At 33.4% G+C, this 21374-nt stretch overlaps 1 protein-coding gene across 1 annotated transcript; it reads right to left on the bottom strand.

Moving 5' to 3' along the window:
• Positions 1-383: 383 nt before the first annotated feature.
• Positions 384-9999, bottom strand: LOC131078007 (7-deoxyloganetin glucosyltransferase). Its single transcript, XM_058015632.2, has 2 exons — positions 9319-9999; positions 384-1441 (listed from the first exon to the last, which is right to left on the bottom strand). The coding sequence occupies exons 1-2, from the start codon at positions 9809-9811 to the stop codon at positions 528-530; spliced, it is 1407 nt and encodes a 468-aa protein (XP_057871615.2). The 5' UTR covers positions 9812-9999; the 3' UTR covers positions 384-527.
• Between the last annotated feature and the right edge of the window lie 11375 nt (positions 10000-21374).

The following is a 21374-nucleotide window of genomic DNA, read 5'->3' as shown; positions in this document are numbered from 1 at the left end:
TGGACGTAGTGAATTATCATATACAAACTATTGAACATATAAAATTTATGTATTATAAACATACTTATGTCTTTTATTTTAAAAATACCTATTTTGAAATCATTCTATTATCTAGAACTACATCTATGTAAAATAATAAAAATTACATCTACAAGTGACACAAATGAGTACATAGATTTATTAATAATTAAAAACTATCTAAATTGTAAATTGTAAATCACAAACTATTAAATTAATAAAATAATAATAATAATACGTAACCACAAACTAATTATAACAATAATATTTTTAACATGGAACGTTATAAAAATTAAATCTAAATATATGCAATGTTTGTCTACACAACTGCTAATCCATATTCTATCTAATGCCACAAATCGAAATGAAAAAAGAGAATTATTCACTGGCCATAAAAATGGAAATCACAAGAATGTCCAATCAAATTATTCACTGGTTACAGTTTCCTGATTTCCCATAAAAATGGAAATCACTAGAATGTCCAACCAAACTAGGATAAATTACATCAATCATAACTCGTTTCTTCCCTCCATCACCTCTAAAATCTTCTCCAAATTATTGTAAGAAGATCCTCCTTTCTTGACAGCTTTAATGGAAGAATCTCTCAACTCAGCACTCCTCCTCCTCATTTCTTCCCCTTCCTTCCCTTTCATCAGTTTCCTCACCATTTCTTCCACCTCTCCTCTTGTCACATAATCATTCATTGAAATCCCAATTTTCCAAATCTGGCTAACATAAGTCCTATTGAGTTGTTGTTCTGCATAGAATGGCCAACAAATCATGGGTACACCTGCACAAATGCTTTCTAATGTGGAGTTCCATCCATTGTGAGTTAAGAAACCTCCCACAGAAGGATGTGAGAGCACTTCTATCTGAGGTGCCCAGCTTACAAAAAACCCTCTTCCCTTCACTTTCTCCATTAACTCAACAGGCAACACTGCAGATGTTCCACTAACAAGATCTGCACGAATGGCCCAAAGAAATGGTTGCATGCTGGCCTCTAGACCCCATGCAAACTCTACAAGCTCCCTTTCAGAGATAACTGCCATGGTTCCAAAGCACACATAAATAACCGAATGAGGGTCTTGACTATCGAGCCATTTGACACAGCTTGTTTCTTCAGTCAATATACTTGCAGATAATCCATCTGTTTCTTCTGCTGCAGAAAGTAAAAGAGGACCTATGCTGTACGCAGGAATCCTTGGCCGAAGTGTTTCTATTATTGGGCCCTCTAGCTCATCAAATGTATTAAACACCATGAAATCTGCTGAAAGAGCTAACTGGCATTGGGTTTCTAGAAACTCAAGCATGTAATTAGTAGCGTCATAGAGGAAGCTTGGCACATCTTTCATACGCAATGTGGGCATCCCAGGAATGCAACTGATCTCTTCTTCCAGATATCCATTCGTGAGGTAGCTTTTATCTGCCCCACAAACGGCAGTTTTGCTTTTGTTAGTTACATGGATTGAAACAAATCAAATGTAGAATTGCATAGTTTTATTACGTTACAAATGTAACAGTTGCATAGTTTTATTAGGTATTAGTATTTTTTTTTATCTCTTTTGTTTTATTTGCAAAAGATTATAATAGACATGACTGTTTTTTTAATCCGTTTTCTTATAAATAAGATTCAGTAAAAGAGACGCACCTCAAAACCTATTTGAGTCAATTAGTAATAATCGTTTTCAATAGTTTTCAAATAGAGGGAAAGATTTTGAGTGAAAGAAAATAAACTTAAGAGTTACAATCTCTTAAAATAAATAAGATTAACAGTTCCAATCTATTAAAGAATGTAGTAGGAAAGAAAAATAAGATTAATAGTTGTAATTTTATGTGTCATGTTAGTTCTATATTAATCAAAGAGATTTTTAAGCAATCATAGTTGTCATTAAAGTTTTGTTGCATCATATTTGACATACCCAAAATTTTAATTTCTAATTGGTCCCAATGTTGAATGAAGGCCCAAATGTGTCTATGCGTAATGAGTGAGCATGTGATCTAATGTTGTTGTCATCAAAATGTGGAAAATGGATAAATTTTGAAAATTATAAAGAATTGAGGAAAATCACTTTATGAACACGTCCTAAGCATCATTTTGTGTCATATGACTAATTTTTGCCTGAACCCAACTCACTGTTTGCCATATTTTAAACTTTCAAATTTTGATGTTTCTTGCTCAAAAATAATTAAAATCCCTCATCCTAGGTATTTTAATGAGGAATAAATGATTGTATTTTCTCATTTCCCTACTATCAACATGTGTTTCAAATTTCAGAGCCTAACTCCTTACCATTTAAAAGTTATGGTCGTTTTTCCTAAATTTGGGTATTAAATTTTAATGGGAAATATTTAAATTATTTTTTAAAAATAGTTTAATATTTTAAATTGGTTTCAATATTGTGATCATTTCAGGGGAAAATTTATTTTAAAATACCATTATTTCCATTTCCCCTTTCTCCCACTTCGTGGTCAACGGCTCCTAAAAGTCAAAATCATAACCTTTGAGAGATTAAGGTTAGAATGCTCTATTTTCGAGCATTCCTAACCCAAATTTATAACCTCAAAAAGAAAAGGTTGGGATTGCTCCAAAATGGAGCGTCTTGAACCTTATTTTCTAACCTTGTGTGGGTCTGCTTTATGAGTTACAATGCTCCATTTTGGAGCATCTCTAACCTTTTTCACAAGATGAATAAAAGATGCTCAAGGGATCTAAGCCTATACAAAGAGTGGTAAATGAAGGGAAGTGGTGATAGCAAAGGCTCATGAGTTGTTTGACAGGGTTTTCAAAAGAGATGCAATCTAGTGTAAACGGCTGAAGACCTGATTGTCAAAACGTCTCAAGAGATTTCATCTCACGGGATGCGTAACTGATATGCATTAAATGGACATGCATTAAATGGACATGTTGAAAGGGCTTCAAATACTTTCAAATATATGCAACCGGTACGCATTGAAATGAATTCCAATAACCTTTGCATCCATCCTCCTTGTCCTTGTGGGAGAATTTTGGTTTGAAAATATAATTGAAAGTGTTCAGGTGACATACATGTTAATGTGGAACCACTGATAAGGCATTTGAATTGTTTTACCAAATGCAATTAGCAGGCATCAAGCTGAGTTGTACAAACATTGCCTCTCTCGCCCATACCAATATGAAAGTGCTTACCTCAAAAGGAATATAGTCTTGTGGCCTGATATGTTTGCAAGAGATGCTCAAAATAGAGATTTTGAAAGGACTTTAGGAACTTTCAAGAAAATGCAAATACGATTGATTGGTTTCAATTCAAAATTGCACAACCTTCATCATCGATCTCCCATACCCGATAAAATAGAAGCTTTATAGCAGAGTATTGGCATCCATCAAAATATTGATAAAAAATGGGTTTTTATCTGATGGTGTAGTTGCAAACACTCTTGTAGACATACATGAGAAAGGTGGAAGCTTTGACAGGCAAGTAAATTGGTTGATAAATGCCTCAAATTGATGTCATCTCACGAAATGCCATGATTGAAGAAATGCAGGTCGTGGAAGCATAGACAATACACGTGAAGTGTTCGAAGAAATGTAGATATGTAAACATAGACAATGCACATGAATTGTTTGACAAAATGCCACATGAAATGCAAATTGTGGAAGCTTTGACAATGCAAACAAATTGTTTGACAGAGTGCTCAAAGGTGGCGCCATCTCATGACACATGACACAAAGATTGCAGGAAATGCACATGCTCGACTTTTGAGGAGAATTAAAAAAAAATACTTTCAAGTAAATTCAATTGGCAAATGCAGAGCTAATTCCCCACTGTGCCAAAATAGATGTTTTGCAAATAGGGTATAGACATTCATCAAATGATAATGGATAATTGCAAATTCAAACTATGGAAATCATGTACTTGCATGCAAATTGTGGAAGTATAGATATAACACATGAACCATTAGATAACATGCCTCGATGTGTGTCATCTCATATAATGGTGATTATAGAAGAGCACTACCAGACTAGTCTTTGCTTGGAATTTAGTGTCATTATGCTCATTTCTTGCACTCTCTTGGGTTGCTAACATTTCATTCTCTAAATATTAGAGAATGCATGTCAAAAGGTGTATTGGTTTGATGGGCGTACAAATGTCCTTGAGAATGGAAGTGATAGAAATACATGTAAAGGTGATCAATCATCTTGTAATTGAAATGTGCATATTTGAAGAAATGTTATTAGTGAATGATCACTCTATATCAATGATCAAGGTGGTGGTATAGTTACAAGTGCAGATTAAGCAAACAAAGACAAACAATTTTTAATGTCAAAAGGATTTTCAAAGGTATTAGAGATGAAGCAAGTGAAGATTAGGAACTACCTCAACAAGATTAACAACTTGGTCTTTTTCCAAAGACGCGAGTTTAAAATTACCTTTTTGTAAAAGTGACTTGTGTCACTCATGTAATTAAAGTTAGAATTTGAACATAGTTCTTGTAAAGTTAGTCATCCTCACTTGTTTCTAACTCATTTCTAAAAGGTAGCTATTCTAAGTGTTGACTTGGGTGGTTATCCCAGGTAGTTATACGAAGTGGTTATGGGTTGGTTATCAATGTAAGCCTATAAATATGAGGCTTTTTCATTTGTAGGGGGAACTTTTACAGAGGGGAAACTCTGCAAAATTTTGTAGAGAAACTTTAAAGAACTTTTTGGTTTTCACATTTGGTACTCAAAGCTTTTGGACTTGTATATTTTCAAAAGAATAACAAAGAATGCATTTGTTTCATATGTATCGGATGTTTTTATGTGTTATGTTTATCTCTTTCTTGTATGTTTAATTGATAATTTTTTTGTGTATTAGTGGAATCTATTTATTCTCCATTCCAAAACTTATGTAATTGATGAATCACATCATTTCTTGGTATCTTGACTTGCATGTGACAGTACAACTCATCTCTTCATATGTTGAGGTTTGTTATACTTCTTTCATCATCATTGCATGTTTCAACCTATTTGGTAATAAACCCCTTTTGTAATCATTATTAGTTGTGGAATCTCAATTGGTTTTTGTATGTCTACTGTTGGGGTTCTGTGAGTCATCTTTCCTTAATTTTATGTTTTCTCCTTTTTGTACTTTCAGGTTAAAAGTACACAAAAATCTCAAATACCCCCATCATACGAGGTAGTTGCCCCTCTCAAGCACAGAGGAAGATTGTGGTTTTACTACAATCTCTTCAACTGTTGGAACGTTTGTCACTACTCTTTGGGCAAAGAGGGTCAGTTTCAGATAAACAGTCGCAGTGACAAACCTATTTACCGACAAGTTTAAAGAGTCAAGATGCAATGAGGTTTACCATAAATTATCTAATGTTAAAAATCATTATCAATTTTAAATCTAATATAACACATATCAATTATATTAAACCACATTGTTATGAAAAATTGAAGAAATTATGAAGATTGAATACAACAAAAGGATGCCCAATCTAAGACCTTCCATGTACAATTAAGATCAAAGGCTCATTTAGTAGAGCCATCTGCAACAACATACCATTCACAAGGAAAATGAACAAAGGAGACAAATTTAAAGTTCCATGAAAGACATAGAATTTAATCAACATAAGAAGCCAACTTCCAAGAAGAATGTTAAAATATATCATTATTTAGAAAGGCAGCCAATATAATAGAATAAATCTAATAAATAATTGTATTCAAACCTAGTTAACAAGCTTTCTCAAGTTCTACAAGGAGATGTCAAGCATCCATTTGATTGTTAACACCATCATTATAGCAATAGAAAAAATAAGTGAGCTAATAGTGTCTCCTTCAACTCCACCTATCCATGTAACCCCTAGGTTACAATGAGAAGAATTATCAATACTAAATTTGAATAAACTCAAAAGAGTGAGACACCATTTACCAACTCTACTAACCTTATTGGATGATTTATGCCTAGATCCAATCAAATGTTCTATATCGAGTTGTTTCTGGTTTTAAAAACAACATAGACTATAGTCACCATCCAAAGAATACCTAGACAACAAGGTTTATTTTAAGGAATCCAAAATATTTTTCCAAACATATTGCATAAGACTTTGATGATTCTAAAAAAAATTAACAACTCTTAATTTAATTAAATTAAATTAAATTAATTTTAAAATAAAATTTAAATAATTTTAAAGTAAAAAACTCTTAATTAAATAAAATAATTAAAAATTAATATACATAATCATGTTCTAGATAAATGTATTTTAGATATCTATATTAGTTTAACAAGCATCTTGTAGTGTAGTGAAGTATTGATTACCTGCCTTTTTAGTATTGTAATAAGATTATTTGTTGTCTAGTTGATAGATTAATTATGGAAACAATTTAAAGATGGGCTAAATAATGTTTGTTGGGATTGCCCTTGACCCCAAGTTTTATTAATACTAGAGGCACAATTATGACTAGCATAGTTGTAGTTGAGTTTGTTCATTAAAATAAATATTTGTTAAATATTGAGGAGCAGAGTTGTTGGTAACGAGCCTTCACAATTGGTTTTTGAGTTCAATAGCCAAATAAAATAAAATAAAACTAGTATAGATATCTTTTTATTAAATATTAATATTTTGACATGTAAATGACTATCAAACTCAAAATAAAAGATAAAGGACTATCTTTTAATTAATATACCATAATTGGCTTCAATATCATTTGATTATGAATTTAATTTTTGAAGGTAAATGCATAACCTTGATCTTAGATTTGAATAATTGTTAGATATCTACATTAGAAAAACAAGTTGTAATTTTTTCTTTTATTTCTTATTAAGGAAAAAATGGGTTTTGAAGGTACCTCAAAACCCTAAGTATAAAGAGCTACAAATAGTTAAACAACCAACAACTCAACCACAGAAAAAAATAAAAATAAAAACACCGAAAGAATTCCTAGACGTGAAAGGAATTACCTATCTGTGAAAACGTATAAATTATACTTCTTAAGATAACTAAATACTGTATATTTTCCTTACTTTCTTGATGATAGAGTATTTAAGATTATAGATGAATGTTAATTGATATTAAATATTTAATTGATCTAGTATAAATTATACATCTTAAGATAACTAAATACTGTATTTTCCTTACTTTCTTGATGATAGAGTATTTAAGACTATAGATAAATGTTAATTGATATTAAATATTTAATTGATCTACTATTAAAAGGTGATTGTCTGGACGATAGAATTATTACTATTTTATTTGTTGCATTGATCAATGTTTCTTGTGATAATGATCAACCTGAACTTGAATCTAAGACCTTAACTATTGACCCTTATTTGACTAGCCCATCATCAATTTGAATGTGACTTATTTCCAGTACCTTCCCTTAAAAAAACATTGCAGATGCTGAAATACACTGTTAGAACTTCTCTCATTAATGCTTATTACTTCCAGAATGCTTATTACTTCCAACCAAAGAAAAATTCTAAGAATGCACCCCTACTCAACCATATCCTTCCACATCCACAACAATGAGCTGCCATCTCATCCACTCCACATGAGCTAGGTGTGTCTTTGTGTGTGAAGTTTTAGTGCATTTAATTCCATTACATACTTTTGACCCGTAATTTTAAAATTCAAATTTCAACCCAAAACCAAGCCACAATTTAACAATCAAGCTCATAAAAAAGTTGAATCGAGGGACTTGCAAAACAGATTCAAAAATTATACTCGTCCAAACGAAAAATCATTCCAAAAGAAACTGCAAAAGATGTTCAAGAAGATATCCTTACAATGATAACGACTATTTACTGGCAAACCTTAAAAAGTAAGCACCCAAAGTTCCTACAACTCTCGTGGGCTTCTCTCTACTTTTAGACAGCTTTGCCTCTAAAAACGAGGAGTCTGTGTCTGAACAAATTCAGGATTTAGATCTGAATAATTATAGTGAACGAGGATTGTGTATGGTGTTAAATGAAAGGAATAGGAAATATGGCCCTGAGTAGGAAAGGCCAACATTAGAGCATGAGGTCTCTTCATTATGGCCATATTTATCAGAACTCAACATCAGAAAAAGGCCTAAATTGTGACAGAAGAACTTTGTGTCTGAGAAGATTGATCTAATTATGGATGAATCAAAGTCAACAACAAGCCAAGGATGAAGACCATTAGGAAGAAAGATGCATCGTCAGTCCCTCTCACTGATATGACAAGTTCAATTCTTATGCTATTGTACCCAACATATGAGCAGCATAATCCAAATATTTAGTGTTGTGATAAAGTAGCAGTCTCAGATACTATTATTGTACCCACATGCGATATTACAAAACAAAACTAACTCTGCCCTTTCTGGGAGAGTAATAAAATAAAATTAACTATGCTTTAAAGTATTGACATAATAATTATTCACAACCTATATGAGAAAATTCCAAATTATCTTTTTCTTTTTACCTAAAATTTAAAGTGGAAACGCTTCAGCTTTACAAATTTTAACAGAAAATCACACAATTCAATTTCATGTCCTATGTAACATTACTATACATTTAATTATTCCAGTTGAAATTCTCTGTTCGCAAGCTCCAAACCTCCTTATCTTTACAACAATCAAGCAATCAAGCTCAAAAAAATTTGAATCGAGGGACTTACCCAATAGAAAATTCTTGCAAAATAGATTCAACAATTATACTGCTCCAAAGAGAATCATTCCAAAACAAACCAGAAAAGTAGTTTAAAAAAAATCCTTCCAAAACAAACTCAGAAGGCTCTACGCTACAATGGATGCAGCCTTCGGAAATGGCTATCTAGTCTTTGGAACACACCAATATATAAATTATAGTGTATGAGTAACTTATAGATTAATACATCATCAGAATTGGATAGCCACTTTCTCAATAACTGCTCCCACTTAATCAACTGCTTTTTATCCACGGGGTTTGTGGAGCAGGGCCGCTTCTACAGATCGATTATCCCACATACCTCCTCCCACCAATCCAAAATAACTAAATATTGCAGATCAGAATGATGGTCGTCATAAAATAACGAAAAAAGATTTTGATTGGACTCTTTTGATTAGTTATAAATAAGGATATCCATAATATAGATAGAAAGTAAATTCATCTCAAAATCCCAACAAAGCATTGAACTATGGCGGTCTGTTGTGAAGTTTGTCTAGCCTTAACAATATAAACTGTAAACAATAGCTTTTATATTATTTGATGAGTCCACTATAAAGTGTATTCTTTCTTTACTTTCTAGGATTTCAGAAGAATATCATACAGTGGGGAGAAAAGAATTCCTATTAGATTCCAAACAAAGGCCTTTGTAAATGGATTGGAAGAGACATACCTTTGAGAGGAATATATCCCTTCTCCACAAGAAGAGGTATTGAGAAGTAAATATTGAAGCCGCAAGTACTGGCTGTCCAGAATGATACTCCAGGAATTCCCAATCTCTTGGCCGATTTTTGAGCCCAACTCATAACTCCATTGTAGACAATGCAGCTCAAGGGAGGGACATCTGCTGAGTTATTCAACTTATCTATCACCTTTTCGAAATGTGGGGAGCAACTATTTGTGAGGGATTTACAGAGCTCGTCAATCTGGTGGCTGGTTCGACCGTGCTGCGGAGGAAGGCCATCTGGAATACTTTCGAAACTAATCCCACCCATGGACTGAATCGATCCAGACTTCAACATTTTGTCATGCATGTTTTCAGTATTAACAAAAGTGATGTGGAATCCTCGGGCACACAAAATTTTGGCAAACTGTATCATGGGCTTAATATGGCCTTGAGTAGGAAAGGCCAACATTAGAGCATGAGGTCTCTTCGTTATGGCCATGTTTATCAGAACTGGGCTTCAGAAGCAGCTTCAACTGTGACTGAAGAACTTGGTATCTGAGAAGATTGATCTAGCTATGGATGAGTTGAAGCCAACAACCAGCCAAGGATGAAAGACCATTAGGAAGAAACATGCATCGTAAGTCCCTCTCACTGACATGACAAGTTCAATTCATAATGCTATTCTATCCAACAGATGAGCATCATAATCCAATTATTTAATGCACTGACAAAGTAGCAGTCTGAGATGCTATTATTCTACCCCTCATGCCTTGCGTCTACTTTAAAAAAGAAGTGATAAGTACAAACGATACGCATGTCAAAACAAAATGATCATCTTTAAAACTTTCTTCACTACAATCATCCTAGTCATTTAGGAATCTCCTAATAACCAGGTAACAAAGATACCTATTAAAGCCACTCAACCAATCTTCAAATATAACTAATCTTCAAATAAATATAATGGTTTCTAGACCAAGCATGGGAAGAATAGCAGTTAGAATGATGTTTTTTCTTATTTCAAAGAACGGGAGTTAGATGAAATTCTGCTTTGATTCAATTTTATATAGTGTTTAGGTTTTTTAGATCATGATAAGTATAGTATCTAGAATAGTGTGAATTAAAGCAGTTTATAAAGAATAGAAGCTATCAATAGATAATAGAAGGAAATATGTGGGTGGGTAGCTAGAAAGGTGTTGTAAGGAGGTAAAAGTGATTTTTTTTTTTAATTTTGTCAAATTGAAAGTTATTTGATTGAAAAGTATTTGAAATGTGAAAAAAATAAAAAATTAAAAGGTATTCTAATTTTGAGATTTATGTAAATAAAAAGATAAAAATTTAAATTTGGGTGAGATAAAGTACAATCTTATGATCACAAATTAGATTCTGATTAAAAATTGAATATTAAATCATACTAGATAACATTTATGTAGGAACAATTGGAAGCATGGAAACAATAAAGAAGTGGATAGAGAAAATTTATAAGATTGTGTGAACATGTGAAAGGAGATAAGTAGTAGATATATAGAAATATGTGTAATGTGGTAAGTGAATAATATAGTGTAAGGGACTAACTTCACACAAAATACATCATTTGTTAATGTGTCTATGTATCAAAGATCTCCCCTCGAAATAAATACAAAATTAAATAGGAAATAACATGGGTACACAAATTTCAGCATTAGATTTTGTTTCCATTATGAGGTGCATGTGATTCCTTGAATGGTCATGCATCTCAAAGTTTGTAGCACTCACAAACATGTACATAAAGTAAATATTTTGATAACTCAATACATTCTGCAATAAAGTCAATATAAAGTAATTAAACCTATGAAAATATGGACATGTGTATTTTCTCCAAAAGTTACTTGTCTCCAAAAATACCTACAAATTCACACATGTAAATATAGGAACACCAATGATAAGATAGGCCTACAATAATTGATTAGATCCATAGGAAACAAGGAACTATTGAAGGAGGGAAAAGAAATAATTGAAATTAAAACGTAATCTAGAAGCATATAATCATGTAAATAGATAAACATCTAATCATGTAATGATAAAAGAATCAATCATATATCAATGTGACCATATTTTAATGATTGTTTATAGTGCATTGTGTAAGCACATGGGTTGGAGATGGTATCTACAAATAATAACGTTACCCACAACATGGGCAATAAAATGGTGATGTAACCCCTAGTGACCTCATAGTGCTCATGGAAGTATAAAAGACACTATGATAGGTGCATGCCCACCAATGTGGCATACAAAACCATAAACACACAAAGATTAGTAATGTAATTAGTGCATGATTTATCTTATCAATGAGGGATTTGCATACACATGAATATGCTCAATATTATCTTTCTATTACCTATAAGTTTTTCAAATTAATTAGAATTCAATTCATTTATGTGTAAACTATTAATATATATGATATAAGTTTAATTTATGAATTCTCAACCCTTCCAAGTTGTAAAAAGCCCTTGCCTATAACATCTAAATTTCTTTTATTTTTTTATTTTTTATAAAATGATCCTAGTCTTATTTAGTCTAGTTTTTGGGTTCAATTGTGTGACAATTTTTACATTGAACATAGTCACACAATGGAACCCAGAAACTACACTAAATATAGTTATGCATTGTGGAAACCTAATATCATTAATGATCCTAGTCATGTCCATGACTTTGGTCCATGGGAATTGACATCCTTATTAAATGTGTTTTGTTGTTGGGTCACATTGAGAAGATCTTTATATATTTTTAAATGTGGTATTAAACCATCGAGCTCTTAGAAATGACAGAATTTTACAATTGGTAAATTCTAATCATTTAAAAAAGGAATTTACTTGATTTTGGATCTCCCATAGGTTAATATCTAATTCATTTCAGACATATTATAAAATTTGGAGAGGTAATGTGTTATTTTTATTCTCACAAGATTGTGACCATCCAAACTTCATGGTTAATTATTTCTAGTTGATGTTTTGTTTCTCATGCCTCCACCACTAAATTAATTGAAAATCACATTAATACATTTGATTAATTATTTTTTTAATTTTAGGATTACAATATCTACAATATTAATATAAAATGATTTTGGTAGCTGATTATCGATTTGATTAAATTAATGATGTGTTTATTTTAGTGTTATTTTTTTTTAATGATCAAAATTAATTCAAATATTTTTTATTTAATTTTATAACAAGTTCTAATGTCAATTTAGAGTTGTATATTAATGATTATGGCATTAAAGCATACATAGAAAATGTGGGTAATTCAGTTATATGCTCCATAATGAATGTAATTTATGTCTATGCTAGAATTGGATATTAAAATATTGTAAAACCTAATAAGATTCAACCACTAAAACCTAGTTCTAAAATGAATCCATATACACCATTGAAGAACCTTAAATCATGCAAACAACAAATATACAAATGTTATACCTTCACATGTTCATAGGGTTTGATCTCCATTGTCTTCCTATCTTTGTTGATCTTTCTTGATGTATTATGGTTACACTCATATTTGTATTGTACACAAGAGATCAATGGAGAATAGATTGTGGTTGATATTCGATAGAGTGTAGGTGCTTCACTTGATTGATTGATATAAAATGATAGGGAAAGGATCCTCTTTTATAAAAGAGTACCCTAGAAATGGAAGGATAGGATTAAGAGGTGGAGGGATAAATGGTCGGCTTAGATTATATGGTAGGTATAAGAAATAGAAAAATATAAGAGAGGTGGTTAAAGATAAATTAAGAAATGAATGATAAGTATCATGGAGAGAAAAAACTAATGAATTAATTAAATAAATAAAGATTTATTTAACTAATAGAAGAGGTGGGGCTAATTAAATAAATAAAATATTTATTTAAATAGGGAAAGGCTAGAAGAAGATTTTTGAATTAATTAATTAAATAAAAATTATTTAATTAATAGAAGGCATAGAATAAAATAACTAAATAAATAAAATATTTATTTAATTAAGCTAGGAAAATTTTAAGGGTCTACATTTTACCCCTCTTTGAAACATTGTAGTGTCTGGGTTATTTCAAAGAAGATTAAAATATAGTAGCTAGGATAAGGATAAGGACTAGAAGCAAGATGCCCCAGTCATAGGATGGATGATGAGTTAGGATGATGCCCCCTCAAAAGGACATATGGGTTAGGAGAACACATGTGTTCTCTTAAAAGGAAATATAGGGGATAAGGCTAGAAGAGGATGAATAGATGATGATGAATATGTTAATCTTAGAGGATTCGGTTAATACTGAGAGGTGGGGTTAATCAGTATTAACAATAATTTCAAACTTAAAATTCAACCTTATAAAAATTCACCAAATCAATCATAAACCAGCAATAAACTCTTTACCATTATCGGTAATCACTGATAACCAACTGTTAAATTGATTTATCATATTTGCACATTAAGTGTTCATTTACCATGCATTAACTGAAAATAAACATAACATCACATAAGAACATTCACCATATGAACACCATGTTTTTCACGTGGAAAACCAAATAGGGAAAAACCACGGTGGGAATTGGTACCACAAATATTGTTCACTCTTTTGGAATGCACCATGTTGGGATCCAAGCCCGGTTAGAAGCTTACAATGATGCCCTATTAGGAGCAGACCCTGTTAGGAGTCATCCAGTTAAGGGATTTAGATAATGAGACCTGTTAGGAGCTTTGACCTGTTAGGATCAACCTCGCAAGAGAATTCATCACTCAGATATTGAGCTAACTGGTTAAGGGATTTTAGCTCTTGCAACTGTTAGGGAACACTAGTGAATGATCTGGGTATAGCACTTAACTGCTTGCTTGATCGGATCTAATTCTACTTCAAATCTACAACACTCCAGAAGATCTCTCACACTCTAGTTCAGCTTCATACTCTTCTCAAGATCACCGACACAACAAACATCAACTGTACCGACCTAAATAAACTTTACAACTTAGTCGGTTACAAAACCCTAAGACTTACAACATAGATCATCAGAAATCTTTACAAATCATTAAAGATCATCATATGGATCATTACAATTAATTATAAATCAATATCAACCATTGAGAGATCATAACTTATCACAATAATTCGATCTGATACAAAGTCAAAGCCTTAGCTCATTCTGCTAAGCACTTTGCACATTCTCAAGAAATTCCATCTTGATCACACTAAAACATAATTCAAACACTTCACGCGGGTTGTGCCACATCATCACCAATATTTGAACTTGATGTAGATCACCGCCAAACCAAAAATCATTACTGGTTAAGAGAATTCTTTACTGGTCCTTAAACCCTTCTTAAACTCTAGCAAAAATATCACAAAACCCATAAACATGACTTCTAGTAACCAAAACATGATGCGGTACCGGTCAAATATATATTACAATGATACAAACTCATATTCCAACCTGCAACAGTTCAATCATTGCTAATATTTGAAATCAATCAAAACATCTCCTCATTTATCGGTTAAGGTCCTAATTCTCAGTACACTGTCCTCAATACCGATAAGGCATTTCCGATAGACCAAAAAGACTAAGATGACAAAATACAACATAGAAAACATCAGTTGCCATCAATGACAATACAAATAACTAATCAAAGTCATCCAATCATGCAATCTCAATCTCTTCATCACAATGTCATCACAAACAGTCCTTTACCAGGCCAGTCATAATTCTTCATTTGCATCAATTATGCCAACCATGCCAACATTTTCCCCCTTTGGCATTAATGGCAACACCAATATAAACACCAACATATGTTGGCAATTCACACTCAATTGGTTGGTTTCACTATATTGTCATTGATGGCAACATGGTATCTTGTTTCGGCTTCATGTTTTGGTTCACTTGTGTATCGGCGGGCACTTCATAGACACTACACCGGCACCGGCACCGGCAAGATGGAAGGATTTCTTTGGTTACCGGCAATGCAGGCCAACACGGTTTAGAATCAGGCTATCGGTATTGGAGGTTGACATCTTTTGAATCTGGCATCGACAATTGTTTTTGATATTCATGTATTTATGTTATCTAGCTGACATGTATATTGATATTATAATTATCTTTGTAAGTCAACATAAGGCATGATAAATTGTATAGGGTATATAGGTTAGTTGAATTAGATCATTTTGACAGATATAGGTGGATGTGATATGATGTAAATATGTATTAGGAAGGAAATGCAAAATATATTAGAGAGATCATGTATGTGAGGATATTTATGTAAGGGTTATTCCGGTAAAGGGTTTAGGGTTTCAAACCGGATCAAACAGAGCTTAACTAGAACTGTATTCAGGCATAGAAGATTCTATTTCTACAGTTCAATCATTTCTTCAAATTGTAGTTTTGATTTATATGTAGTCAATGAGGCACCTTTTGTGACTGAGCAGTGTGCTCTATGCTGTAAGCCTTCCTACAAGTGCAAGCCCCTATATTTTGTAATATCTCTTCATATGGTCAGTGAATTGATATTGTGGGTTACAAATCCAACTATGGTTTTTCTTCTTTAAGGTTTTCCATGTATAATTATGTGTGTTATGGTTCTCATTTATGTGATTGTCTTATTGGTTGCTTTACTTCTTTGAATTCTCTATGTACCGGTATACCAGTTGGTGTAATATGCATATTTTAATAAGGTTAAAATTGATCATATTGGTAGAACACTGATTCACCCCCCCCCCCCCCCTCTCAGTGTTCTTGGATTCCAACAATTGGTATCTGAGCCTTGTAACTTGGAGGAAGTTTAACAGCTTGAGGGAGATCCTGAATTCGGAATCCATGGATATGGGTTTGGAAAAGCAACTTGAGATGGCACTTGAAGATTATGATGTTGAAAGATTAAAGAACTTGAAGTTACAAAATGAATTGAATTTTGCTTAGGAATTCATTCTTGTCCTACAAGAAAAGTTGTCATCTATTCAAGCTAGGAGAAAGGAACTTTTGCAAAATTAGGATGATGAAGAGAAAGATGCACTTAAGGAATAGTGTCAGAAGCTGAGTCAAGAGAACATGGTTATGAGAAATGAAATGTAAGTTATAACTATGAGAATGTCTAAGGAGATTGAGAACCAGAAGAAAAGGGAAGAAAATATTGTTGTACCTCTGAAGAATAAATTTGAAGAATGTGGTAGGTTGGTTCATGAGAATGATATGTTGAGAACTGATTTAGTACAATCCCAGAGTAATGAACAAGAGATTGAGAGACAAATGATAATTCTGAGAGATGATCTAACTACTGCAAGTGAGTATAAAGAAAAATTAAAGATTAGTTCAACACAACTAGATGAGTTATTGAAGAGACAAAGGCAAAATGGAGATTCCAGTGGACTTGGATTTGAGCAAGGACAAAGTTCCGGTATTGCTAATGAAGATCAAAACCATAATGTACCGGTAAGGCAGTTTAATGCTTATAAATTTAATGGTAGATGCTTTGTTTGCAATAAATTTGGTCACATGGCTAGGCAATGTAGAAACAAAGCAAATCAGAACCCTGATTCTACTCCCAGTCAATGTTCTAAATGTAATAAGAATGGTCATAAGACAGAAGATTGCAGAATGGATGTTAAATTCTATGCATGTGGCAAATTTAGACATATGGCTAATCAGTGTAGGTCAAACAATTATATCGGTTTTAGCAAAGCAATTCAAAAGAACAATGTTACATGTTATGCATGTAATGAGGTTGGACGTATTGCTAAATTTTGTAAAAGCAAAAATCCACCAGTTGGTAATGGAGGACCAAATGAGAAAGGAAAAGAGAAGGTTAATTGAATCCAGCAAGATCGTACCCAGAGATAGGTCAGGAAGATTGAAGAACAATCAGCAAATGGGAATGCACCGGTTACTTATCCAGTAGAGGAGGTTGCTCTTACACCGACAGGTAGCTCATCCGGTAACTAAGGCAGATGCCTTAGGGGTAGGCAAAATTTATGAAGATGTTGCATATGCCCTAGGAAGAGGTTCTGGAAGATGTTCCAGACATTGGAGATGCTTATCCGGCATAGAGATGTTTAACAAAGATCCGGTATCTTTCACCGAAAGTCATTTATATCAATGACGTATTAGGGTTTTTCTTGAAGGTTAAAAGGTTGAATCCACTTCATTTTTTATCACCTTGCAGTTAGAGCAATTAAGAGCGATTCAGAGTGATCAAAGGTGATTCAGTACGATCAGATATCTTCTTGAGCGATTTCATCGGCGACTGAAAGAGTTTTTTAGGGTTTCACCGGCGGCAATTAACAGGTACTTATCTTTTATCATGGAAGCAAGGTCATCATCTATTCCTATCTTTGTTGCAAATCCGACTATTGTTGAGGACAAGAACCGTCCCAGACTAACTTTCAAGTGATACCCACATGTGGCAACCCTAGATGACTCATTTGGAGCAATTTCCCATGTTCCGAAAGGATTTGTGTATGTCAAAGATATTAGGGCATACATACAAGATCTGGGGACATGTGATATAAAGGGCATGTACATGAGCGAGCTAATGGGAGATTTTGGAAAAATCAAACCTGAATACAAGCACATTGAAGACTTAGGGTTTACCGGTATTCTGGACATTCCATAATTCAAAGATGAAATTGTTAGGTATGTTTTGAGTAGAGTACATGGAGATTTTATCTGGTTGGACAGACCATACAAGATCACCAAGGAGGCCATCAGGGAAATCATCGGTTTAACAAAGGTTGGGCAACATCCAAATAAGAAGGTTTCTAATGATTATGTAAATAAAATCATGGGTGCAACATCAAATAGGCGATCCATGAGAATAAGCACTATTACCGACACAGACATCAAATTCAGTAGCATGGTCATCGGTTATAAGGTAACTCGGTCAAACCGACTGAATTTTGTTTCTAGCTCCTGCATTTTCGCATCTTACAAAATGATGAGAGAAAATGAGAGATTGGATCTATGTGGTTGGATGTTGGATGAATTATTGATAAACCTAGGAAAGATTAAAGGATAAAAGAAAGGGACTTTCTGGTATGGCAACTTAATTGTTTGTTTAATGCTATTTTTCATGAATGAGACTCTCGATTTTGGGAAAAGCCAATGGGCATTTGATATCCATGTAGGGAGGCAACTGAAACAGTCAATTGCTACATTAGGCAGTCAGAGAGATGACAAAGTATAGGGATATTTTAAAGCATTCCAAAAAGCTATGAAATCTAGAGAAAGGGTTCCTAAGCACATTATTGAGAAATACTTAACTAACATATGCTTCATGGTGAAAAAAGATGAAACACTCATGGAAGTGGTCAAACCCCAGAAGATCTGGGTTGAGGAAATGGGCTATGAAGTTGATGGACAAATTTTAGATGCTTATGCAAAAATGTTGATTGATGCACCTATTGATGAAGCTCAGAAGCCCTATAGTACTGCTAAGCAGAAGACACAAGAACTTGAAACTGAGTTCAACCAGAAGAAGAGAGAGAAGAAGGAAGGAAAGGCAAGAAAGTTTCACAGGACATCAAAGAATTGATTGATGTTGTCCTGGAGAAAGGTAGGAAGAGAAAAGAACCATAAGTATTCATTGAGTCTATTACAGCAAAGTCTACATCTGAGGATGACACACCCCTAGCTTTCAAAAGGGTTATAAGGAAGAAAACAAAGGAAACCAAGCTAGAGGCTAAAAATCAACTGGTTAGGAAAGTTACATTCAAGTTACTGGCACAAAAGCAAGTAGCAAAAGAAACACCTTTAGCTCCATCCGGTACTGCAAAAAGGAAGAAGAAGAATGACATTGATACGACAATTCAATATGGTAATGAAACTATCATTCCACCAAAAAAATGTGCAGAGTTAGTAGATGAAATAACAAAGGATGGTGTGTTAAAGAATGTATAATTTTACTATGATCGTTTAGATAATGATGAACAAAGAGAGGTAGAGGAAACAATATTGTTATATTTGGATATTTATAAGAAAGCCTTGATAGAAATTGAAGATCAAATACCGATAGAATTATATGGTATGTTAGATGCTAGGAGACTATAAGAAATGCAAGAATATAAGAACATAAAAATTCAAGAGTTGTTATTCGTTTGTGTTTCTATTACTCCAGAGGAAATGGAAAGGACACTTGAGGTTACAGATAGAAAAATCTTTAACAGCAAACATAGAATAACCAGTCCTATGTTAGGAAGGGTAAATGAGATAATCAAGGATACCCACAAGGCATGGGTTAAGCTATTTGAAGAGAACCTTGGTTTCTTTACTTCACCAAAATCAAAAACAGATATTGCAGACATCTCGGTTGAAGGAAAAGGAAACAGAATTATGGGTACTTCACCCTCAATTTTGAAAAACATTAAGATAGTGGAAATTAAGCCCCAAGTAGATACAAATGTACAGGAAAATGTTGAGATACCGGCAAATACAGAGAGTGAAAAGGTTGATAATGTATAGGATACTAATGTTGAGGACAATAGTCTTCTAGATACATATGTACAGGATGAGGTTACAGTTCCTAGGAAGGGACCGACAGTTACTGAGACTGCACCAAGTGGTGAAGCCACCAATGCAAGTGAGGAAACATTAAAGGATAAATCATTAGAGGAAAAGAAAGAGGAATCTGGCAGGGAATCAGTAGTGAGTCCATCATTTTTGTCAATTGATACCTCGCAGGTTGAAAAGAAAAACATAACCGAGATGAATCTTATTGAACTCATGATGATGGTAGCACAGAAATTGATGAAGGAGGGATCTACAAATAAATGGATTATTGATCAGTTTATCATTGTTTTGCATAGACTAGTCCCAAAGTGCAAGATTGACAGAGAAGCAAACCCATCCTGTAAGCTTAAGATAATTATAGAGCATATTTCAAAGGATTTTCAATCCTTGCAATAGATTTCAAACCGACAAGCACTGGAGAGGTTCACACAAGCTAAAAGAGCTACATTTGATTAGATGATTGAATCTGAGAGAAAGGAAATTGATGAGAAATTGAAATTGCTAGATAATTCTTTGAATCAGTGTACAAATATTTACAAAGTATGTTGTAACATAGATGCTCTTACATTTAATTTGGATAAGAAGATTAAGGAATTCCAGGAGAAAATTTCAAGTAAAGCTAATTCTTTTGATGGATTGAATTCATTGACTACATCCATTGATGATCAAATTTTGGTTTTGGAATCTCAAGTTTCTGCTCTTGAGAAAGAAAAAGACAAAATCATAAGAAGAGCCAAAAGTCTTAGAGGTTTGGTGAGTCTCGGTTGGATTCACTTAGTGTACATAAGAAGGAGTGTATAGATATGGTTGGCAAGCCCACACCGATAGACCTAAATGAGAAAGAGTCCTATTCCAATATGCTAAATGGACTTGTATCTATTTCTGGCACTTTCAAATCTGGTTGGGATACTTAACTTGAGATTTTGGAGAAGGCATACCCAGATATTTTCAAATATATTAAGCTCTGGTAAGATATTTTTGGGATATTCATTATACAATATCTTTCATTCTTCGTCCCGGTTTTGGATCTTTGGCATTCTTTTTGGAAATTTTGATGACATTGATGTCAAAGGGGGAGTGATATAGATGTAAAAAAGAAAAAAAGAGGGAGTTTTATACATTAGGGGGAGTATGGAGTATTTTGTATTAATGATGAATATTCAGCTCAGAGGGAGCAGGTGGGATGAAACCGCCATATGAAACCATGATCATTTTTCACATGAGTGTTGCCATCAATGCCAAAAGGGGAGATTGTTGGCAATTGACACTCAATTGGTTGGTTTCACTATATTTTCATTGATGGCAACATGGTATCTTGTTTCGGCTTCATGTTTTTGTTCACTTGTGTACTGGCAGGCACTTCACAGACACTACACCAGCACTGGCAGGATGGAAGGATTTCTTTGGTTACCAGCAATGTAGACTAACATGGTTTAGAATCAGGCTATCGGTATTGGAGGTTGACATCTTTTGGATCTGGCATCGACAATTGTTTATGATATTCATGTATTTATGTTATCTTGCCGACATGTATATTGATATTGTAATTATCTTTGTAAGCCGACATAAGGC

The sequence above is a fragment of the Cryptomeria japonica genome, chromosome 5 (genome assembly GCF_030272615.1).
Source record: "Cryptomeria japonica chromosome 5, Sugi_1.0, whole genome shotgun sequence".
Lineage (NCBI taxonomy): Eukaryota > Viridiplantae > Streptophyta > Pinopsida > Cupressales > Cupressaceae > Cryptomeria > Cryptomeria japonica.
Note: the sequence above shows the minus strand (reverse complement) of the source record. Positions and strands in the feature narration are given on the sequence as shown.